Source organism: Artibeus jamaicensis, unplaced genomic scaffold (assembly GCF_021234435.1).
Source record: "Artibeus jamaicensis isolate MK-2021 breed Jamaican fruit bat unplaced genomic scaffold, CSHL_Jam_final scaffold_1019, whole genome shotgun sequence".
Lineage (NCBI taxonomy): Eukaryota > Metazoa > Chordata > Mammalia > Chiroptera > Phyllostomidae > Artibeus > Artibeus jamaicensis.
This window is the reverse complement of record NW_026522025.1, coordinates 3648523-3674185: the sequence shown is the minus strand read 5'-3', so window position 1 is coordinate 3674185 and position 25663 is coordinate 3648523. Positions and strand designations below refer to the sequence as shown.

General features: G+C 38.6%; 1 protein-coding gene across 1 annotated transcript in view; it reads right to left on the bottom strand.

Moving 5' to 3' along the window:
* Window positions 1–25663, bottom strand: part of ZYG11A (zyg-11 family member A, cell cycle regulator) — a 55212-nt gene that overhangs the window by 10544 nt on the left and 19005 nt on the right. The window contains exons 3-11 of the mRNA XM_037158333.2: window positions 18356–19107; window positions 10979–11119; window positions 8470–8646; window positions 6799–6863; window positions 5564–5663; window positions 5418–5471; window positions 1982–2143; window positions 1861–1905; window positions 737–931 (exon numbers count right to left, since the gene is read on the bottom strand). Of these exons, the coding sequence (XP_037014228.2) occupies window positions 737–931; window positions 1861–1905; window positions 1982–2143; window positions 5418–5471; window positions 5564–5663; window positions 6799–6863; window positions 8470–8646; window positions 10979–11119; window positions 18356–19107 (1691 nt within the window). The remainder of the gene's footprint in view (window positions 1–736; window positions 932–1860; window positions 1906–1981; window positions 2144–5417; window positions 5472–5563; window positions 5664–6798; window positions 6864–8469; window positions 8647–10978; window positions 11120–18355; window positions 19108–25663) is intronic.

Genomic DNA, 25663 nt, shown 5'->3' with positions numbered 1-25663 from the left:
AACATAAACAAGTAGAACAACAAATCAATGTTTATTTTTCTCTCTGTAAAATCAATCAATAATTTTTTTAAAAAATTTCCCCAGGATGACAGTAAAGGAATATCCTGGGATGTCAGCAATATAAGCAGATATACAGCTAATGTGGCTCAGTGGACTGAACACCTGCCTGCAAACTAAAAGGTTGCTGGTTGGAATCCTAGTCAGGGCACATGCTTGGGCTGCAGGCCAGGTCCCTGGTTGGGGGTGTGCAAGAGGCAACTGATTGGTGTTTCTCTTACACATTGATACGTCTCTCCCTCTCCTTCTTCCTCCCTTCCCTTCTCTCTAAAAAATAAATTTAAAAAATTTTTAAAAGGAGGAACATGTGTTAGAGATATGGAAGTAAATACCAAAAGAAATAGCTTTAAAAAGACCTGAATGTGGGAAAGAGAATTGGAATAAATCATATACAATGCTCACATATATAACCTTTTTATACAAGAAAAATATACGGTAATAGGGAAAATACAATAAAGATTTTTTAAAAAGAAAGAAAAATATCAGAAGAAATGCAACAAAACATTAATAGAGGTTAGCTCTGAAGGGGAGGATATGGGTGATTTACAATGTTTTTTATACTTTTCTGTGTTTTCCACTTTCTACAATGAATACGTGTTTCTAACACCCTTATGGTCTAGAAGAACAGGTTTTCTGCAGAGATTACACTGGGTTCTGTAAAGAAGAATGGCTCCTGTACCAGATCTTGGAGAAGAACACTCCTCTGAAGGTCACAGGACATCCAGGGCTGTTTGTCAGATGTCAGATGGGCTATGATGCCTGCAGCAAGATAGCTGACTTCCATTTCTTTGCTATGGAGCAAGACGCTAACATGCTTCACCACATCTTTGGTCACCAGCTTGGCAGAGAGCTCCCTGACTTCAGCTACATTGTTCTATGAGTCAAATGGAGCAGAGAACAGAAACAGGAAAGAAAGGAAGAATCAGGAACTGGATCTTCCCCCTCTCCTAGTGCTCAGCTCAGATACATTCATGACACTCAGTCCTGCCCTGCCTCTCAGTTTAGACTAACACCCACAATCCCACCCCTACATAGGATGCTCAGCAATAATAAGCCAGTCAACAAGCACTTACTAAGTGCCAGGCACTGTACCACACAAAAATGTCTTTTTAACCTGCCTTATTTCACCTTTCAAATAGATGTACAAAAAAATATGACACTCAGATTAACTTGTCTGATTTACACTGAACTAGGATATAAATCCAGGCCTGACTCAAATACTTAACATTCCTGGGGGCCTACTATATATTATATTAGCTTGAAGTTTAACAGTAACAATGAAAGGCAGGTAGTACTTTCTTTGTTTTATATATTGCATTCATTTTCTATGCTGTGTAACATAATGCCACAAAACCAGTGGCTTAAAACATATGCACATTTTTGTCTCTTAGTTTCTGTGGGTCAAAAGCCCAGGCATGGCTTAGATGGGTCCTCTACCCTGAAGTGTCACAAGGCTGCAGTCAAGGTGCTGACTGTGCCTCATTCACATCTCACCCTAGCTGAGCCGTCAGACGACTGCAGCTCCATGAGAAACTCCACATGAGATCAGCACCACCACACCACTGCACTGAATTCAAGCTGTTGACCCACAGATTCATAACTAAATAAAATGGCTATTGTTTTAAGCCATAGTCTGTTCATAGCAATAGATGGCTGATAAATAATGGTATTTACTTAACAGTGATAACACGAAGATTAAACAAGTTAATGCATGTCAATTGCTTATAAAAGTGCCTAGCATATAGTAAGTACTACATAAGTGTTAGTTTTCTGATTTTCAGTAATTAGAAAACAAAATCTTACCAAGAGGCCAAGTACTTTGCTTTGTATTGCTGGCTCTGAAAAAGTCTGCCAAAAGAATATAAAGGTTACTTTATCATGAAGAAAAGAACTTTTACACATAAACTGAATCCTGAATTCCCACCTCCAAGACTTGGATGAAGATTGCCAATCCCTGATTTTCAATAAAGTGTTTGCAGGCAGCTGGGGACTCATCTGTAAGATTCCAAAGTGCTTTCAAAGTAAACAAGAAGGTGACATCATCTAAATTCTCTGTAGTCTTTTGTTTTACTATTGCTAGAAGTTCCTACAAACAAAGAGACAGAGTTAGATGTAATGACCAACTCAATTCCAGTATATAAGCAGCAAAGAAGCACATAAGAACAGGTTTAGATCAAACCTGGGTTCTAAATTCAAGTTCTACTACTTAAAGCTTTGTGATCCATTTCTCTCTATAAAATAAGTTATATCTACTTCCTAGGGTTTTTATGAGAATGAAGTCAAAAAATTAAAGTTTAATAAGCTCTTAAGTCTGGTTCTTGGTGTTTGTTAATAAACTTCATAGTCAAGTACATACCAGCTTTCCATGTACTTATTTACTGAGAATGTCTAGTTATCACCTTCTGGAAGTCAGACACTCAGGTAAGAGAGACAGATGAAGGAAACACATAAAAGAACTTACTTTTGAAAAACATGGGAGGGGCGGGGCATCCATACCAAGGTAATAATACATAAACTGAGATAAAAGAAAAAGCATGCTAGCCAGGTAAGAAATGGGTAAGAAATGGGAACATAGAGAGAGGAGGTGGGGGGAGAAAATTTGCCCGGCAAAGAAAAAGTCTGCTGCCCTAGGTCACTTAGCAGGTCAGTAAGGCTAGAGGATAACACTAATATTATAGCCATTATGTCCTAATAGTTTGAAGAAACTACTGGCAACAGTCATTCCAATGCACCATTTCAGATCAGAATACTTCTAGATAGTTAAGTTAGTATTTGTGCTTTCTTTCAAGCATATTAAACTGTTAGTGAGAGGGGAAAAAAGAGCCCTTTTCAAGTAACCAGCTAATGAAAAGATACATAAAATATAACAGCACTAAACAAATCAGAATGCCGGTTTTCAGGAGGAATGAGACATCTGAAATGTTTTACCCAACCAGAATGGAATGTACCAACAGAGTTCACTGCAAAAATACAGCTGTGAGAACCAAGAAAATATAAGTGAGGCACACAACACTGGTCACATCTACCCAGGCAACAGGGTGAAGGGAGGGAGCACGAGTGAAGCTGACCCTGAAATTAATGACTTATAGCCAAGCCTGTGCTTAGACACTTTCCGTATTGTACCTCAATGACACTCAAAATAACTGAAATACAGCCATTACTCCATGAAAGATGCCTGTTTTTCAGATGATGCCAGTTTTTCAATAAAGATTGTGAGGCACAAAGGGGATAAGTAAATTATCTAAGGTCTTATGGCTCATGGATGAAAATCTGGTTTGTTCTCATTTAAAGTCTGAACGACCTCAAACAGTTTCTCCACAAACTACAGTGCTATCCTTCCCTCCATGACACTTTCAGTTCTTGCTCCCTATCATTATCAGGATCTTTATCTCTCCATCTCTATCTCTATTCCTATTACGATTCCCAGCAACTTCACTGTTCTTCCATCACATCATCTTCACAAAACTCCTACCTCAGTTAAACCTACTTCATGCCCCACTCGCAAACATCTGAATATTAGAATGACTGTATTGAGTCTCACTTTCATTACTGCCCCCCAAATTTTAAAAGGGCATTTAACTGTACCTGGCAACCCTAACTTCATTTCTCAATGAGTTTGCTCTAAATAATATACTATTCCATAATTCTCTCTCCTCAAACTTCAATCCCTATCTTTTTACTCCTCTCATTTGATTACTTCATCTAATTTTTCACTGAGAACTATAGCTATTCTTCCTAATATCTACCAAACTACCTGTACTTGCATCAATGTACTCTGCCTTCCTTTCTGCTCCAATTGAAAGACATCTTTTCTTCTGCTCTATATACAATTCCTATACACATGTAAAGACTTGGTTACCAAAATTATTTCCCGCTGTCTTGCCTATGCCATCAATTTTTCCCTCTTTTCAAAATGAGACCCATGATCATAAAAAATGTCCTACTGTGTAACCCATCTTGGAAAAAAACTACTGGTCCCTATAAAGTATCTTTATTTCTCTGCTTTCTTTCTCATTAAAATATATCAAGCCCTGGCTGGTGTGGCTCAGTGGACTGAGTGCTGGCCTGCAAACTGAAAGGTTGTAGGTTCGACTTCTAGTCAGGGCACATGCCTGAGTTGTGGGTCCCCAGTTGGAGGCATGCAAGAGGCAACCAAATGATGTATCTCTCACACACTGACGTTTCTCTCTTTCTCCCCTCATAATTGGTAGGTACAAAACAGATAGGGAGGTTAAGAATAGTATAGGACATAGAGAAACCAAAGAACTTGTATGTATGACCCATCGACATGAACTAAGTTGGGGGAATGCTAGAGGGAAGGGGGTACAGGGCAGAGGTGGATAAAGGGGAGAAAAATGGGACAACTGTAATAGAATAATCAATAAAATATACCTAAAAAAGAAACTATAAATAAAATAATTGAGGTCTTTTTAAAAATAGTGTGCTATCAATCCCAGAGGCATAAAAGAATTTCAACCACACAAAAAATTTTAAATTATTGTATAGCAAAACATGCCATGAAAAGTAAAAACAGACAGCTGAAGAAAAATGCATGCATCACATATCATAGTCAAAGGTTTATTTCCTTAATATATAAAGAAATATTTTATACATTAGAAAAAAGCCAACAACCCACAAGAAAAACACAAAGGCCATGAATAGATAGTTCTTAGGAACTACGATTCTTTTTTTTCTTTAAGATTTAATTATTTTTTTTAGGGAGAGGGGAAGGGAGAAACTGAGGGACAGAAACAGCGATGTGTGAGAGAAACACTGATTGGTTGCCTCTCATATACTCCCAACTAAGCATCTGGGACCTGGCCTACAACCCAGGCATGTGCCCTGACTAGGAATCAAACCAGCAACCTTTCATTTCACAGGCCAGCAGCACTCAACCAACTGAGCCACATCAGTCAGGGCAGAACTACAATTCCCTTATTTTAAAATAAGTGCAAAATAAAATGACGTACATGTTTTAGTGAGTGACATTAGAATAATCATAATACAAACACTACTGATTAATATTGTGATACAACTTTATTGGGGGAGGAGGTAATTGGTAGAGATATATGCAGGGAGAGCTAAGTACTTTACCACAGCAGCAGAATCACTAGATAACATCTAAAACCAATAAACCAAGAATCTGAGAAAAGTTTTAAAGTTGTTGTTACTAAATAAACATGTATTTAGAGATGTGGAGGTAAATACCACAAGAAACAGCTATTAACAGTAGAGTGTAATTTCTTCTGGGGAGGTCTTACAGGTTTTTCATATTTTAGGCCTAAATGATTAGGTTTTTAAACTGTGTTCATAATTACTTTTATTGACAAAAAAAGTTATAATAGTGACAACCAACCTACCTTAACTGCCATGAAGAGCTCTTCTTTAAGTTGTGCTGCTTGCTCAGGTGAGAGCTATAAGCAAACAAAAAGCTGACAGTGAAATATTAGTTCTTCACCAAAGCTCAACTAAGGGAAGACAGGTCTTGCCTTTAGCAATCCCATACCTGCAAGGCTAGAATCGAGGTGATGCTCACTGCCATTGTTTGCATCTTGGGGTTTTCGTGCTTACAAAGCCACCTCATAACAAATTTGGCAGCATCAAACCTGAAAAGCAGTATTTTTTTCTTACAATAAAGTTTGTAAAACTATATACAAGGAATGGAGAAACCACTTGGCAAACCCCAACAAATTCTGTGACAAAACTAGTCTCAACTCCTAAAATCTCACCTATGAAAACCAAAAGCAATTGGTAGAAAGAGATCCGAAGGGGAAGAGGAGATGTGCAAATGAGAATGTGAGCAAACTGCACAGGATTCAAAGACAGATGGACAGATTTAAGAAAGTTCTTTTTTTTAGCATTTAGTTTCTACTATGATTGGTCTGAAAAAGAAGAGGTCCCTGAGAGATAGTAAACTATAATTTGAACTACAGCAAACTAACCAATTAGCTAGAGAGACTCCATGCCCCGTTATAGGGGCAGCTGTTACTCAGCTCTGATCCCTGCTATGTAGGAACAAAGATGGGGTTGAGAAGGATGTTTTCAAAAGAAAATGGAAATAGAGATGTTTTTTAAATGAGGAGAACCACTTTCCCTATCATATTTTTAAAAGTCAACTCCAATTTTAAAAATACCTTTCCATTAGATTTGAGAATGGCTTAGCCTACACCATCACCTATAAATCACATTTTCACACCAGCCTGTGCTTAATTTTCCTGCTGTTGGCAGCAACTATCATGTTTTTTTAACTCATGAATCTGAGAGATTACAAAGGCCTCAAGAGTAATCCCTCTGGAGTCTAGGGTGAGGATTTTTAAAAATTATTATCAATAAAATAATGAAAATAATAACTAATGTTCAGAACAGCTTGTACTTCTTAGGCTGGACACTGTTTTAAGTACTTTACAAAGATCACTGTATCTAATTCTCATAAGAGTTACTACTTTACAAGCAAGAATACTTATGCACAAAGATAATAAAAGGGCTAGAACTTGAATCCGAGTATGTTTGACTCTCTGGAGCCCTGAACTGGAATCACATTTTGGGAAACAACATTTACAGTCAGGTTACTTCTAACCCCCTCTGTGGAAGAGGCTCGACAGAGCATTCTTCCCAGACACTTTCTTTATCTTTATCCCAGCCTTAATCAGACATTTTCTAAACTAATAACCCAAAAGCCAACAATGCTCAGAGTAACACTGGGCAACACCCCAAAATAAAATGAGCAGGTTTTCTTCTTGCCTGTCAAATGGAACATCCACAAGAATCCTGGAGTTCGTTAAGGAGAGAAGACAATTCTTCTGTAACTTTAAGGAAATAAAGAAAATGAATTCTGAGTAAATTTGTGCAAGAGGCATTTCTTTCATACATCCATGTCTTTCCCCCTTCTCCTTCCCTCCCCCTCTCTAAAAATAAAATAAAATGTTTAAACAGAACCAAACAAAATAAATTCCCAGTTTAAGTACACACTTCAATTAGCCTGATACATTGATATACTTGTATAAGCACTAACCCCCACCCACAACCACCACAATCAAGAAAAAACTATCACCCCAAAGGAACTCTTTGCCCCTTCTAATCAACCCAGACCTTGCAAACCTTTGCCCTGGAAAATTACAGTTATCATGTGTTAGTCTGTCCTAAGTTTCCACATGAATGGAATCATATAGTATTTACTCTTTGTGTCTGGCTTATTTTTGCTCAGCAAATAATGTTTTTGCTAATCATTCATATACTTCAATCAATACTTCATTCCTTTGTACTGCCAAATAGTATTTCCTTACGTGAATATACCACAATCTGTTTATCTATTTACCTGTAGTTGAACATCTGGTAAGTTTTTAGGTTTGGGTGATTATGAATAAAAATATTATGAACATTTGTGTACAAGTGTTTTTATGGACATATGTTTTCATTTCTCTATGAGTAGGATGACTGGGTAGTATGGAAAGGTATGTCTAACTTTTAAATAAACTGTAACACTGCTGAACTGGTAGTTGTATCATTTGACAGTCTTAAAATCATTATATGAAAATTTCAGAGGCTCCACATCCTTGCCAACACCTTGTATTGTCAGTCTTTTAATTTCAACCAGTCTAGGGATTGTGTAGTAATAACTTATTGTGGTTTTAATCTGCATTTTCCTAAGGACTGAAGATAATAAGAAACTTTTCATGTGCTAATTTGTCACCTGTATATCTCCTTTGGTGAAATGTCTTTTCAAATCTTTTGGCCTTTCTTACAAATTGGTCTGTCTTTGTTGTTGAATTAAAAGTTCTTTATATTCTGGATAAAAGACTTTTGTCATGTATACAGGGTAGGGCAAAAACAGGTTTACAGTTGTTTGTATAGAAAGTAATACAATTAGTAAATAATGATACAAGAATAAATTCTGTTTCATGTACTCACAACTATATATAACATTTTCCCCACTCCATATAATGAACATTTTCCCCAGCCTGTGGCTTACCTTTTCATTTTTTAAACATTTTCATGCGTCTGAGGTAAATTTTTTCTAATTTATTTTTCTTTTATGATGTATGTTTCTGTATCCTAAGAAAACTTTGCCTATTTCAAGGTCACACATATTTTCTATGTTTTATGGTTTTAACTTTATACTTAGATCTATGATTCAGTTTAATTTAATTTTCACATATAATGTAAAGCCTACAAGGATGTACCAAAAATGTTAATAGATGTTTCTGAGTGGTTTCTGAGAAATTTAAAAAATTGAAACCTAATTGCTTATCCATATTTCCTAATTTTTCTACAATAAGCATAAACTCCTTATCTATTCTCTTTCTTATTTTTTCACTCTCTCTTAGATAAGATGAAAAATCAGAACAAAATTATATATAGTTCTCACACATTTGTCCCAAAGTAAAGTAGAGTCAAGTATTCAATTTTAATTACCTGCTGGTAATGGGGGAAGTTTTTCAGAGCCTTGAAAAGTAGACAGGTGACCTCTGACAACAAACGAACAGGCATTCCCCTGGCCAGACCCTGGCGTGTTAAGTTGAGAGCACAAGCACTGGCTGTGAACTGCACTGGCAAATCCAGTGGATGGTTCCTCATTCCTAGAGCCACAAGCTGGAAATGGACTTGTTTTTAGTGGCTTATAACAACATTAGCATTCTTTATACTGTCTTGTGTTAGCTGGCAAAAATATTTGCTCATTGGCAGAGACTAACAGATCATCCCTAATCCTCAGCATTTATTTTTAGAACACTGGCAATACCTTCTTATCCAAATGCAGCCATTAACGAGCTGTGACTTCAGGCAAGTCACTCCCCTTCTCTGGACCACCATTTCCTCATCTTTAACTTCATAATCATTTACTTAGGCTCACATCATATAAGGCATTACAATAAGCACTACATGGAACGCAAACATGAATCATTTATAACCCTAGTCCTTAGTATAAAACCTTGTGTGAGAAATAAGGTATGTACACAAATAACACTGTGAAAGATGTAAAAACATGGGGGGGGAGCACCATAAAAAAGGCATAAATAAAGTGCTGCCTAAGGGAGTTATAGAGGAAAAAATTATTTCTGGCATGAAATAAAGAGCTTAATTCCAAGAGCACAAATAGGCAATGAACAAATCAGACAGAGGAGGAAGAAATCTGAATTTGAAAAGTGGTAGAACATAGCATCAGAATGCTAACTAGAAGACAGACTGTGGAAGAGCTGAACACAAGTGTAAAATGAAGGTGTTGTGCCACACTTACACCACGCCTGCTCTAACATTCAGGGACAATGTGATCTGTTTTATCTATCAAATAGGGATAATCAAGCCCTGGCTGGTGTAGCTCAGTAGACTGAGCGCAGGCCTGCAACGCAAAGGATCTCAGTTCAATTCCCAGTCAGGGCACATGCCTGGGTTGCAGGCCAGTTCCCAGCAGGGGACTCATGAGAGGCAACCATACATTGATATTTCTCTCTCTCTCCTTCCCTTCCCCTCTAAAGATAAATAAATAAATAAAATCTTAAAAAAAAAAAAAGGGATAATCATCCCTACTGGTCTCAGCGATAGGTCTGCTGATACTCACACAGCCATGATTTTAAGAGACCAGATATCCTCACCCTGACAGCTGCATGAATTCATGGAGCTTAGAGACAGACCTGGGGTATACTTACTTTTACTGCAGAAAATGACTCTTTCTAGATTGCTAAACTACTCTTAGGATTTCATTAGATTACCATTATGTGCAATTTAAATATGCAAAAACCAAAAGAAACATGATTTTCAAAAATCACAAATTCTTAGATATGAAAAGGACTCTTAGAACATTTAATTCAATCTTATTACAGATGGGAAACAAAGGTCCAGAGTTTTCTCTTTATATACTACTGCTTTTAAGTTATGAATTAAATCTCCCATGATACAGTCATATTTTTAAAGAACTGCAAAGAATTACAAATAATAAAGACAAAGTGACCTTTAAGACTTTATTTTTTTTTAATAGATTTATTTATCTTTAGAGGAGAAGAGAAGGAGAGAGGGAGAGAAATATCAATGTATGGTTGCCTCTTGTGTGTCCTCTGCTGGGAACTGGCCTGCAACCCAGGCATGTGCCCTGACTGGGAATTGAACTGCGATACTCTGGTTCACAGGCCCATGCTCAATCCACTGAGCTACGCCAGCCAGGGCCAAGACTTTATTTTCATATTTCATTTAATTTTAAGTCATTGCAATTTTGTTTCCCAAACCACTTTAATACTTTCCATTAGATTTAAAATAAATCCAACTTTCCATAAACCAAAGCAAGGTCTGACCCCATCAATACTGGTAATTTTACTTCATTCACAAAATACTTTAAATGGAAGATTTGGCTACCTTCAATTATTGTTATTTTGTTCTGTTCTTATTGGGGATACTATTATCGTTTTCAGAAAAAAAGATGTTAGATTTTATAGAGTAAATAAATAAGAAACAACATTTAGGGCACAGAGAATTCATGTTTATAGATAAGTTAAGTCCTATTTAGCAAAAGAGTACAAAGGTCCGGTCCTATTATCTCTTTCACAAACTGAATTTTAAAAACTGGGGGATGGGATAGGGGTTGAGGGTTCATGCAAAAAAGGAAAATAACCGATGGCCACAGACAACAGTACGGTGATTTGTGAAGAGGAGAGGGGTGGGTGGAAGAGAAGAGGGTATGGGGAGATAAATGATAATGAATAAAAATTAAAAAATGAAAAAGAAAAACAAAAACAAAAACCCTGAATGATTCAGATACTCAAAATGAGATGATCTGGCTGTTAAGCCTAACACTGCTTTTCTTTCTCTACGAGAGCATTCTGATTCACTACAGAATGAGGCATACAAGTTAATATATTCAGTGTGTCTAGTAAACAACTTTAAAGGAATCAAATAAGAAATAATAATAAAAACTACCTTTCTGAGGCATACTGACCTTTAAAATAGCAGGCATGGTTACCTGCACTGAAAATGTCTCTGTAAAGAGCTTGTAGAGGGCTTCCTTCGTAAAACAAGGCCTGTTTCTGTACTGCTTCAATGCTTCTGAAATCTGAATTATATTGGCTTCTCCAGCAACCTGAAAAGCAAAGACATTACCAGTAGGTCTCACTGTTCATCTCCAAGCACAGGCGTTAGGGGCCTCAAGTGTTCAATTACATGTTTCCAGGTACTACTATGCAAAGTTGCTCTCATTCTATCATAATTCCAAGTAAGTGTTCTCCTCAACCTCATTTTGACAGATGGGTCCAGAGAGGCGAAGTATGCTGCTAAATGTAACAAACCAATTAAGTGGAGAAGCCAGTCTTAAACTAATACCATCTCCTATAGGGCCTACAACTATTTTACAGTTAACACCTCAACTGAATAATGAATAGCATATAAATTTTTAAATAACCAGTAATCATTAACGCACATGTCTTCTAAGTATGCAACAGGATAGACTATAAAAGACAAAAAGGCCACATAAAATAACTACAATAAAAAAGGAGTTGACCTTTTTCAGTAGTATTATTTTTACTTATTATTTATGTATTTCTTTTAAAGATTTATTTATGTATTTTTAGAGAGAGTGGATGGGAGAGAGACAGAGAGTGAGAGAAACATCTCTGTGTGAAACATCAATTGGTTCGCCCCTAACCAGGAACCTGGCCTGCAACCCAGCCATGAGCCTGATTGGGAATCAAACTGGCAACCCTTTGGTTTGCAGGCTGGCACTCAATCCACTGAGCCACACTAGCTAGGGCTATTTATTACTTATTTAATATTAATATAATTCTTCCTGGCTATCGATGAAGTAGTAATTTCAAAAAGTCTGTTACCTTACTGATTCAAACCATAAAATCAATAAGTAATGTAAATAAAACTAGATATGACAGGGAAAAGAAAGGAGAAGGGAAAAGAAGGGAAAGGGAAAGGAAAGAGAGTAAGAGAGGGATAAAGGTAAATTTCAGGATCTGGAAAAATGAAAACAAGAGTAACTCTTCCACTTCACTATGACCAGTAACACCATCATCCACTGAAGAAATCTCTAATCACTAAATTGACAGGAGAGTGCTTTTGAAGCAGAAATCCAGTGAATGCCAATAAATAAAAAGATTCAAACCAATTCCATGTAAAGCTCCGATAAGAGAATGTTTTAAAAAGCCAATCTATACATTTCGGCTGAAAAAGTTCTTCATATAAACCAAAAAGTCAGAAGGAAACTGTTATACAGCAGTTTAAACTGAATTAAATATTCTCAATTCCCATTTTGGGATATGAAAAAAAATGTAAACAAAAAGATGATGGAAGCCCTGGCTGGTGTAGCTCAGTGGATTGAGCGCAGGTCTGTGAACCAAAGGATCATGGTTCAATTCCCAGTCAGGGGACATGCTGGGTTGCAGGCCAGTTCCCAGCAGGGGACGCACTAGAGGCAACCATACATTGATGTTTCTCTCCCTCTCTCCTTCCCCTCTAAAGATAAATAAAATCTTTTTTAAAAAATATTTTAATTATTTATTTTTCGAGAGAGGGGAAGGGAAGGAGAAAGAGTGGGAGAGAAATATCAATGTATGGTTGCCTCTCATGTGTCCTCCGCTGGGAACTGGCCTGCAACCCAGGCATGTGCCCTGACTGGGAATCGAACCGCGCTACTCTGGTTCACAGGCCCGTGCTCAATCCACTGAGCTACGCCAGCCAGGGCAAGATAAATAAAATCTTAAAAAAAAAAAAAGTTGATGGGCTCACTAAATCGGGAAAGAAAAAAATCATATTAAATGTAAAAATTAAGTTACAATGAAGGATTTAAATAAAATTTTATTAACAAGAAGAAAGGTAAGGAAACAAAAAGGAAACTTTAAAAGTAAGTAAAAAAGATTTAAGATTCAGTGTTGATATGGAAAGAAGACAAAGATCCAACATATACGTATTTGGAAATTCCTGGGCAAGAAATGAACTAATACTTAAAACTATTATCAAGGGAAACTTTTCAAAAATATAAAGACCTAAATCAATCCACTGAAATAACCCACCAAGTACCTGGGGCATAACATGCAACCTACTCTCAAATTGTTCTAAAATTGTGCATATAGAGAGTGGATATGACAAAGCAAATGTGGCAAAATATTTCAAATTTGTAATCTGTAAATTAAAAATTATTTCAAGACTTCTGGCCAAGATGGAGGCATAGGTAGACACACTGTGTCTCCTTGTACAACCAAAGAAGGACAACAATTTAGAAACAAAAAACCACCAGTATTGGCAGAAAACTGAACTGTATGGAGGCCTGACAATCAAGGAGTTAAAGTGGACACACTCATCCAGACCGGTGGGAGGGACAGAGTTGGGCATCAGGACAGAGTTGAGTCACAGCAGAGCAGTGGCTGGTGAACAACGGGAACCCAAGGGGGCAGCAGACTGTGGAGAAGCGCGGCACACAAGGTGGCTGGTGGACTGGGCAGTCCCACATTATTGTGCAGATAAACCAGGTGAAACAAAGGGAAAACAAACCAGACCGCACAACCCTGGGTCCTCAGGGTCCCAGCACCAGGAAATAAAGACTCAAAACACCAATTGAAAACACCTGTGGAGGTTGAGGTGCCAGGAGAAACTCCCAGCCTCACAGAAGAGTTCACTGGAGAGACCCACAGGGTCCTAGAATGTACACAAACCCACCCACCCAGAAATCAGCACCAGAAGAACCCAATTTGCTTGTGGGAAGTGACTGAAATCTGGCAGAGAACGGAGCAAGCACCACTCTTCCCTCTCGGACCCCTGCCCCCCACACAGCATCACAACCCAGCAACTGGGTTGCCCCAACTGGTGAACACCTAAGGCTCCACCCCTCATACGTGTAACAGGTGCAACCTGACCAAAAAATTATGACTCAAACAGAACAAATCAAAGCCCCAGAGCCAATACTTTTAAGCAACCAAGAGATAGCCAACCTATCAGATGCACAGTTCAAAACACTGGTGATCAGGATGCTCACAGAACTGGTTGATTTTGGTCGCAAATTAGATGAAAAAATGAAGGCTACACTAAGTGAAATGAAGGAAAATGCACAGGGAACCAATAGTGATGGGAAGAAAACTGGGACTCAAATCAATGGAGTGGACAAGAAGGAAGAAAGAAACATCCAATCAGAAAAGAATGAAGAAACAAGAATTCAAGAAAATGAGAAGAGGCCTAAAAACCTCCAGGACATCTTTAAACGCTCCAACATCCGAATTATAGGGGTACCAGAAGGGGGAAAGGAACAGCCACCAGTGGAAAACTTATTTCAACAAATAATAAAGGAGAATTTCCCCAAGCTGGCAAAGGAAATAGACTTCCAGGAAATCCAGGAAGCTCAGAGAGTCCCAAAGAAGGTGGACCCAAGAAGGAACATACCAAGGCACATCATAATTACATTAGCCAAGATTAAAATGAAGGAGAGAATCCTAGAAGCCGCAAGAGATAAGGGGACAGTCACCTACAAAGGAGTTCCCATCAGACTGTCAGTGGATTTCTCAAAAGAGACCTTACAGGCAAGAAGGGTCTGGAAAGAGGTATTCCAAGTCATGAAATCCAAAGACCTACAACCAAGATTACTCTATCCAGCAAAACTTTCATTTAGAATGGAAGGACAGATAAAGTGCTTCTCAGATAAGATCAAATTCAAGGAGTTCATCATCACCAAGCCCTTATTATATGAAATGTTAAAGGGACTTACCTAAGAAAAAGAAGATAAAAAAGATGAACAGTGAAAGGACAGCAAACTCACAGTTATTAACAACCACACCTAAAACAAAAACAACGATTAGAATAGGAACAGAACCACAGAAATGGAGATTACATGGAGGGATAGCAATAGTGAAGTGGGAGGAGAGGGGAGAAGGTACAGAGAATAAGTAGAATAGATGGTGGGGAGAAAATAGACAGAAGGAGGGTAAGAATAGTATGGGAAATGTAGAAGCTAAAGAACTTATAAGTATGACCCATGGACATGAACTAAAGGGGGGGAATGTGGGTGGTAGAGGGTGTGCAGGGTGGAAGGGAGTGAAGGGAGGAAAATGGGACAACTGTAATAGCATAATCAAGAAAATATATTTTAAAAACAAAGATAAAAAATTATTTCAAAACAATTTTTAAAATATTATACACTCATATGTAGAAGTTAATGAATAAAATGAACTAACAAGCAAAAGGGACTCATAGAAAGAGAGCAGGCGGACAACTGTCCAGTGAAGCTGAGGGATGGGAGGGTGGAAAGACTGAGCAAAAAGAGGAGGAAGGGAATGAGGGGGAGTAAGAGGGATGGGGGGGGACACTAGGGAGAGAGAGAGAGAACACTCATGGACAGGGAGCAGTGGGGGGTTTGTAGGGGGAGGGGTAGAGGGATAAATGGTGATGGAAAAAAGTAAATGAACAGATATAAATAAACAGAAAGATAGATATATAAAAAATATTATACACATACATCAATGGCCCAAAGATCCACACATTATTAAGAATCTGAACAAAAGATATATTTTAAGTGGGGAGTGGGGGTTAAGGGGTAGAAGGTTTGAGCAAAAAAGAAAAACAATCCATAGACATGGACAACAATGTGGTAGTGACTGCAGGAGCAGGGGGTGTAAGGGGGGTAAATAGTAGTGAAAAAATATAATTAAAAATACAATTAAAAAAAAAGAAGAAAGGTTTTATGATCATCCAGATATAAGAAGTGAAACAAAGGATAAACCATAGCAAGACCAAACAGAAAGGCCCTCAGCTGGTGTGGTTCAGCGGATTGGGTATTGTCCCACAAAGCCAAGGGTTGATAGTTCAATTCCTGGTTGTGGGTGCACTGATTGGGGCGGGGCGGGGGGTGATCAAAGTTTCTCTTTCTTTCTCCCTCCCTTCCCCTTGGCTCTAAAAATTAATAAAATCTTTCTTTTTTTTTTAAAGACCAAACAGGATACCAGATAGCCATTGTATCCTTCTCTCTCCCTGGCTTCCTGGAAATGTCATTTCAGAACAATCCTCCTAAGGGGTCTGTGCTGCATCCCACCAGTGGATCAATGAGAATTTCCTAGCAAATGAAAATGTTTCATGGCTTTTAATACAAATGGTGGGTTGTCCTTTCTGCCCATTTAATTTTTTAAAAAATGTATTAAAATATAGTTAACATATAATATTATATTAGTTTCAGGTGCACAAATTATTGAACATTTATATACCTAATGAAGTGATCAAAACAAACCATCTAACAGCATACAAAGTTATTCTCATATTACTGACTGTATTCTCTATGCTGTTTATTATATCCCTTGACTTACATATTTTGTAACCAATAATTTATATCTTATTCGCTAATTTTATTAATTAATTAATTAATTTTAGAGAGAGGGTAAGGGAAAGAGAGGGAGAGAAACATCAATGTGTGGTTGCCTCTTGCATATTCCCCAGAGGGGACCTGGCCTGCAACCCAGGAATGTGCCCTGACTGGGAATCGAACCAGTGACCCTTTGCTTTGCAGGCTTGCCCTCAATCTACTGAGCTACAACCAGCCAGGGCTTATTCACTAATTTGCAAAGAATTAAGTGTGTACATGTTTCCCATTCTAATTTTGGGTACAAGAGTTAACATATTTGTTCTGTTTCAAGGTTTTCACTAACACTTAATTTTATCCATTTTAATTGTAAGCAAACTTTTGACCAACCCAAACAAAAATATTTAGTATATTTTGCATCTAATTTGAAAGATATGCACGTCTATTAAGCAAAAAGTTTTCTGAAACACACCTTTTAAACTTACAGGAACTTACACTCCACATTAGGCTAAATTAAGTAAGACCTGTATGAATTAAGATCTTTATAGTTCCTTAGTAAGGGGAAGATTGTGCTCTCCCCATCCCTCAACATCCAACACTGTACATACTGCATAATTTAAGAATTTCAAAATAAACTATGCTGACATGTATTCCACATAAGTTTACTAAAACAAAACTTCCAATTTTCTGTTGTTGTACCTGCTTTAGTAGTTAGTATCTTAACTATATTACAGCACTTGTCCCATATTATTATATATACCAAGTTATTTATTTGCTAAAATCTATTTTTTAATCACTGTGGTCTTTCTGGATCACTGTGCTATTATTTCTTAAACTGGCCTAGATGTACATTTCTGATAAACAATTCTCTACTATACATACTTAACTGAAAGTTCAAATTATATCTCTATTTCAAGTCTAGTGATGTCTAACTGATGGCTTCCACCTTCATTAGAGAGGCCAGAAAATTAAAAGCACTTTAAAATACAATTGCTGTTTTCAAATGAAAGGAATAAAATGTAAAAACAAGTAGTAAGTACAAATCACTTTGTTCTCTCATTCTAAGAGTTATATAAGGTATAATCATAAAAGGTTCTTTTTAATTAGGCAGCGCTTCTGAACCTTGATTGCACATTAGAATTACTGGGAACTTTAAAAATCTTGACTCCCAAAAGGGATCATGAACACGGACAACAGTGTAGTGATTGCAGGGACTGTGGGGGGTATAAGAAGACTAAATGGTAACGGAAAAAAATACAATAAAAATGAATAAATAAATAATAAAATAAAAATCTTGATGCTCAGGCCAAATCCTAAACATATTAAATCAGAATCTTTAAGGGGGGAGGGGGGTAGGACATAAGTATCAGTATATTTTAAAGCTTCCAAAGTGATTAAAATGTACAACTGAAGAACCACTGTTTTAAAAAAGAAATATTCTAGAACATAAATATTTAAATATATACTGCTTTAAAAATAGCACCATTAGAGACTATAAACTTATTCCAGCAACATTTGAAACTTTTCTTAGGGCTCTTTTAAAATTGCTTTGTGTCATATGTTCACCAAAAATGGTGCTAACCATGTTGATCACCTGCCTTGTTAATTATATTTAGATGTTAATAGAGGTGAAGAACACAAGTTTTAGAGTCACAATGACTTATGTGAAAGTCCTAGCTACACCATTTAATAGTTCTATGGTTGTGGATAAGTGGCTTAACCTCCCTGAGCTCCCATTTCCTCAACTGTAAAATGGAAGGATTAAAATAGAAAACAATGTGCACAGTATGTCTGGCAGACAGGAGGTGCTATATAAATGATTGCACCGTATCATTTTGAAGCTAGACTAGAACACATGATGGCCAGAACTGCACCTTGTTTAAGATTATATTTCTACAACCTACCACATAGCAGCAACACAATAATTGTTATGTTCCTCAAGGACTTATTATCTGTCTCTGTAACCATCATACCTAGATTCAGATATACAACAGAAGCTTAATAAGGTTCTAAATAAATGAAACTTAGATAAGAACAAACCCTCAAGCCTTGTTTTGTAGCAAAGAAGTCAGAATAACCAGCATCCGTAGCAAATAGTCCCACAAATTGCATCGTAGGCCGCTGCCGTATAAACAGTTCTACAGCTCCATCGGTGATGCAACTGCCCCCCGAAATATCCAGTGACACAACATTAGGTAGAATATCCTTCTGCTGTAGCAAATGAAAAGCTAGATCTGATTTGAGTTCCCTGTGATCAGAAATATCAAGGTGAAGCAGACATTTAAGTTCTCTAATGACTGCAAGAATCTGTGGTTTGGTCATGGTCAGGCATTTCATATAGTGCATTGTGAGAGATTTGAGTCGATCCTTACAGGTAAGTAATGCAGAGATGTCAGTGACCAGAGTACTAGAGATATCCAAGCTTTCCAGTTTTGGTAACTGAGAAACATTAGCCAGGTCTTCATTATGAAAATAAACATTGAAAACACTTAAAACACGAAGACCAGTGAATTGACGAAAGAACAGTGGTCTTGAATCTCGAGGGATGCTTGTCAAGTCCAACAGGAGACACCGGAGGTTTTGTCGGATCCAGCTATTGCTGCAGAGCCCACGTATGATGTCTGGGGTTGCAAGGTCACCGAGCATTGCAGAAGCATCGAGTTCAATGAGTCTGTGATGGCAGAAAGCTTTTATGAATGCAGGTGTAGAAATATCAGCTTTTTGAATATTGACCAGCTTCAGTTTCATTTGGTTGCCTCGGAAAATGCCCACTGTTCTATCAGTCAGCTTGCCTACAAAAGAACCAGAATGGGTTTGTAATGATAATTAAATCTCATGCCTTTTCCAGGAGGCATCATGGCTGATGAACTATGACGGATGCTAGTAATAACAATAAGTACATTTGCTGCTTATTCTGTGCCAAGCATTGTTCTAAACCCTTTACTCAGATATCATTTACCCTTTGCAACAACTCTCTATAAAAAAAACTATTCCTATTACCAGCATGTAGCTGAGCAAACTGAAGCTTAAAAAAGTTGAGTAAATTGTTCAAGGCTCAAATATGTGTCAGAATCAAGACTCAAAGCCATTTGGACTCCAGAGCCTAGTTTTATCTATATTAATCTTGTTCAAAGAAAAAAGAACAAAATAAAGTAGGCTATTTTTAAGCAAATCAGTGGACAGCCTTTGACAAAGTCTTTTACCTCTCAGGGCCTCATTTTCCTCATCTATAAAATAAGTGGGCTGTACTAAACTTCATTTAGAAAAGATTTACTAAGCATCTTCTATATGTGAGATCCCATGTTAAACAATGGGTACACAAGGTAATTAGAAACCTGGGACCACAAGGAATTCAATCTAGGGATGCATGTAAGGTTAATAAATTATTATAATAGTCAATTTTGTGAAAATATTTTTAAATTTATTTTTAGGGAGGGGGAAGAGAGGGAGAGAAACATTGATGGGATGCCTCACTGGGCTGCCTCTTACTGCCCCCAACCAGGGACCTGGCCCACAACCCAGGCATGTGCCCTGATCAGGAATCAAACCAACAACCTTTTCAGTCTGCAAGCGAGTGCTCAATCCACTGAGCCACACCAGCCAGGACAATAGTGTATTATATGTAGTGGCGATCCATACCAGGTATTTAATTATTACAGATGAGATTAACTTTGGGTAAAGTTTTGATGACTAAATATCACTTTGCCAAGAGGAAGGTGAAGGGTGGAATAATATGTCAAAGACATGGAGGCATAAAACAGATTATTCAGAACAAACCTAAAGTAAATTGTCACTACTAGAACATTGTCCAAGGGAAGGCAGAGCTGGAAATGAGTAGAGAGGAAGAGAAAAGGTAGATGAGGCCTATATACAAAGCTAGAAAATTCAGACTTTAGAACAACTCTAAAATTTTAAGCAGAAGACTGGTCAGAATTATATTTTTAGAAAAGACCAATTATGTGACAATGTAAAGGAATTAGGGTAGTGTTTGATGGGAGTGAGATTGAGCAACAGATTACTAATAATTTTAATCAGAGATAAAAATGTAAACTAAGGCTGACAGAACAAGGTGGCTGAATAGACTGAAGGAAAAGGACCAAGGAAAAGGTATGTAAGCTGATGCCCAGGTTCCCAGTTTGAATTAGGCTTAGCTACCAAGACAGGAGGAAGGAAGCTCTTATACTTCAGGTTTGAGGAGAAACTTAGTGCCTTCATTCATATATTTATTCAACAAATATCAAAGTGTTCACTGAATGCAAAGTGCTATGCTAGATGCCAAAAATGGTGAATGAGACAAATATGGCTCCTGCCAACATAGAGTTTATTTACGCCCTATAGGGAGAATACAACAGACACAAAAGAACACAGAACAAGCTCCAGCTAGCGTGGATCAGTGGGTTGAGTGCCGGCCTGCTATCCAAAAGGTGGCAAGTTTGATTCCCGGTGTGGGTATATGCCTGGGTTGCCCACCAGGTCTCCATTTGGGGGCCTGTGAGAGGCAACTGATAAATGTGTGTCTCACACACAGATGTTTCTCTCCCTTTCTCCTTCCCTTTCCCTCTCTCTAGAAGTAAATAAATAAAATCTTTAAAGAAAAGAATATAGAACAAATAGACTGCTACTAACACTGAAATTGTAGTGTTTTAAAGGAAACAAAAACACAATATAGGGATGGGGAAATGGAGTACAAAAATCTTCTGCCCTGGCTGGTATGGCTCAGTGGATTGAGCACAGACCTGCGAACCAAAGGGTCACCAGTTCAAACCCAGTCAGGGCACATGCCTGGGTTGCGGGCCAGGTCCCCAGCAGGGGGTGCATGAGAGGCAACCACACATTGATGTTTATCTCCCTCCCTCTCTTACTAAAACTAATAAAATATTTTTTTAATTCTAAAAATAATAAAATAAATAAATAATTAAAAGCCCTGGCTGGTATAGCTCAGTGAATTGAGCACAGGCTGCAAACCAAAGGGTTGCCAGTTCGATTCCCAGTCAGGGCACATGCCTGGATTGCAGGCCAGGTCCCCAGCAAGGGATGCATGAGAGGCAATCACACACTGATTATTTCTCTCCTTCTCTTTCTCCTTCCCTTCCCTTCTCTCTAAAAATAAATAAACAAAATCTTAAAAAAAAAAAAAAGAATCTTCTGTCACTCTGTATGGTTTGATGAGGTAACAGTTAAGCTGAAACCTAAAAAATGTGAAAGGCAAAAGTAGCCATCAGTCCAAATAAAGGGAGGAGCAGAAGTCCTGATAAAGGGAAACAGCTTGGCTTTCTTTGTGAAATGTCCTGGAAATGTTTTGGTACTGAAGTCCTTGCTAGTACAATAAGACAAGAAACAGAAGTAGAAGATACAGATTGGGGAAGATATAAAACGGTCTTTGTTCACAGATGACAAGATCATATAGAAAGAAAATCTGAAAAAAACTCAAAAAAACTCTTGGAACTAATATACCAAGGTTGCAGGATAGAAGGTTACTATACAAAAGTCAATTGTATTCCCATACACCAACAATGAAAAATGGAATTTTAAATTAAAACACAGTATTTACATTAGCACTCAAAAACAATGAAATACTTAGGTATCACCCTAACATAATATGTATAAGAGTTACAGGGAAAACTATAACACTGATAAATGAAACAACTTAGAACTAAATAGAGACATATTCCACGCTCACAGATAGGAAGACTCAATATTGTCAGTATGTTATTTATTCCCAACTTGATCTACACATTCAATGCAATCCCAATAAAAATCTCAGTGAGTTATTTTCTCATCAAGAAACTGACTCTAGGTGACTGAATAAACATTAAAACCAAAAAAAGAAAGAAAGAAAAGAAACAGATTCTAAAGTTTCTTTAGAATGGAAAGGCAAAACAACCAGAAATAGCCACATGATATTTAAAGAAAAGAACAAAGTTTGAGGACTGATGATACCCTACTTCAAGATTTATTATAAACCAAAATTTCCGGCAAAGATGAAAGCATAGGTGGAGACAATGCACCTCCTCACACAACCAAATTTAAAGACAACAAAGATTTAGAAACAAAAACACAATCAGAACAGTCAGAAAATTGAACTGTACCGAAGTCGGACAACAAGGAACCATTCATCCAACCAGTAAGAGGGGCTAAATTCAAGGCCAGTGGAGAGGGATCCAGGCAGGAAGAGGCAATGGTTAGCCGACCCAGGCGCGGGGAGGAAACGAGCAAACCCAGTGAGACGCAAAAGGTAGCTGGCTGACCACGGATACACATTCACAAAGATAAACCAGGCAAAAAAAGGGCAGTGAGACAGACTGCGCAACCCAGGGCCCCAGCGACAGGAAATAAAGCCTAAAAGCACCGACTGAAAAAACTTTTGGGGGTCAAGGTGCTGGGACAGGCTCCCAGCCTCACACCAGAGTTCACTGGAGAGACCCACAGGGTCCTAGAACATATACAAGCCTACCCACCTGGGAACCAGCATCAGAAGGGCCCAATTTGCTTGTGGGAAACAGCAGAAGGGACTGAAATACCAGAGAGCACAGAACAAGCACCACTGCTCCCTCTCTGACCCCGCTCCCACATACAGCATCACAACCCAGCAACTGGGTTGCCCCAACTGGTAAACACCTAAGGCTCCGCCCCTCATATATGTAACAGGTATAACCTGACCAAAACATTATGACTCAAACAGAACAAATCAAAGCCCCAGAGCCAATACTTTTAAGCAACCAAGAGTTAGCCAACCTATCAGATGCACAGTTCAAAACACTGGTGATCAGGATGCTCACAGAACTGGTTGATTTTGGTCGCAAATTAGATGAAAAAATGAAGGCTACACTAAGTGAAATGAAGGAAAATGCACAGGGAACCAACAGTGATGGGAAGAAAACTGGGACTCAAATCAATAGAGTGGACCAGAAGGAAGAAAGAAACATCCAATCAGAAAACAATGAAGAAACAAGAATTCAAGAAAATGAGGCAGCGGAAGGGCAAGCAGGAGTGGGGCCGCAGGTTTACCTGGGCCCCGGGAGGGGTCGGGCTTCCAGGAAGAGCACCGGCGCTGGAGAGGATTGGCTGTACTCTGGCCCTCACCCTCTACAGTCTGATACGTAGCTTTCTAGGAAAACCGCGGGCAACTCCGGAGACTCCAGGGACTGGAGCCTAACACCGGGGAATTCACACGTGAGATTGAGGCGCGGCTGACGCACGTCAACAACTGAGAGAGCTGTACACTCTAGTGAGTATCGTCTAAAGAAACTCTTCTGGACTTCCGCCAAGATGGAGGTATAGGTGGATGTGCCGTGCCTTCTCACACAACCAAGTTTAGGGACAACTAAATATTAGCAACAGAAATCACAGCCAGAACACGGAAAATTGAACTTTTCAGAAGTCCGTTAACAACAAATTCTTCAGCCTGACCGGTAAGGGGCGAAACCAGTGGCTGGTGGAGCGGGGTTGCACAGGAGGACTCGGTCAGACTGGCTCAGGCGCGGAATCCAGACTCGCAGAATCCAGGCGCAGGGTTGGACCTAGTGAGCGACCGAGCGAGTGACCAGGCGAGCGACCGGGAGGAGACAGTGGGGAAGCGGTGCTGCGTGTTGACTGTGGTCGTGCATTTGTGCACAGGCAGTCAGGCGAGGGAGTGGGCGGTTGGACCGGGCCTGGTGGGTCCCCGCGGCAAGTGGCAGTGAAGGGCGCCGCCATTTCCCCGCTCTGACCACGCCCCCACATACAGTGTCACAACCCAGCTACCTGGGAGTCCAAGGCACCGCTTCTCACACTTAAAGGGCCAGAACAGACCAAAAATGTCGCAAGATCTCAAAGCCCCAGAGCCCATAAATCTAAGTGATGAAGAAATAGCAAAACTCTCAGACGCACAGTTTAAAACACTGGTCATCAGGATCCTCACAGAACTGGTTGATTATAGCCACAAATTAGAGAAACATATGAAGGCGAAACTAATTGAAATGAACGGAATTGCACAGGAAACCAATAGCGATGAAAATGAAACTGGGACTCAAATCAATGGAGTGGACCAGAAGAAAGCAAATAATGGCCAAACAGAAAAGAGTCAGGAAGCAAGAATTCAAAGAAATGAGGAGAGTCTTAGGAACCTCCAGGACATCTTTAAACGCTCCAACATCCGGATTATAGGGGTACCAGAAGGGGGAAAGGCACAGCCACCTGTGGAAAACGTATTTGCACAAATAATAAAGGAAAATTTCCCCAATCTGGCAAAGGAAATAGACATCCAGGAAATCCAGGAAGCTCAGAGAGTCCCAAAGAAGTTGGACCCAAGAAGGAACACACCAAGGCACATCATAATTACATTAGCCAAAATTAAAATGAAGGAGAGAATCCTAGAAGCAGCAAGAGCTAAGGGGACAGTCACCTACAAAGGAGTCCCCATCAGACTGTCAGCAGATTTCTCAAAAGAGACTTTACAGGCAAGAAGGGGCTGGAAAGAGGTATTCCAAGTCATGAAATCCAAAGACCTACAACCAAGATTGCTCTATCCAGCAAAACTTTCATTTAGAATGGAAGGACAGATAAGGTGCTTCTCAGATAAGATCAAATTCAAGGACTTCATCATCACCAAGCCCTTATTATATGAAATGTTAAAGGGACTTATCTAAGAAAAAGAAGTTAAAGAAACATGAACAGTGAAAGGACAACAAACTCACAGTTATTAACAACCACACCTAAAATGAAAGCAAACTAAAAGGACAGCTAGATCAGGAGTAGAAACATAGAAATGAAGATCTCAAGGAGGGTTAGCAACAGGGGAGTGGGAGGAGGAGATGGGGGGAGAAGGTACAGAAAATAAGTAGCATAGACAGTAGATAGAAAATAGATGGGGGGGCAAGAATAGCATGGGAAATATAGAATCTAAAGGACTTGAGACACATGGTCATAAACTAAAGGGGGTAATGGTGGGGATGGGGGGTATGGTGGAGGGGAATGAAGGGGGGGAATAGAACAACTGTAACAGCATAATCAATTAAAAAAAACTCTTCTTTGATAAATCAAGTGTTTCTAAATGTTAACATCTGGGAAATTTGGGCAAAGGATATATGGGAGTTCTTTGTACTATATTTGCAACTTTTTGTTAATATTCAAATTATTTCAAAATAAAAAGTTTTTTAAATGTTAAAAAAAAAAAAAAGAAAATGAGGAGAGGCTTAGGAACATCTTTAGATGAAAAGAAAGAGAAACATCTTTAAACATTCCAACATCTGAATTATAGGAGTACCAGAAGGGGAAGAGGAACAGCAACAAGTGGAAAACTTATTTGAACAAATAATAAAGGAGAACTTCCCCAAGCTGGCAAAGGAAATAGACTTCCAGGAAGTCCAG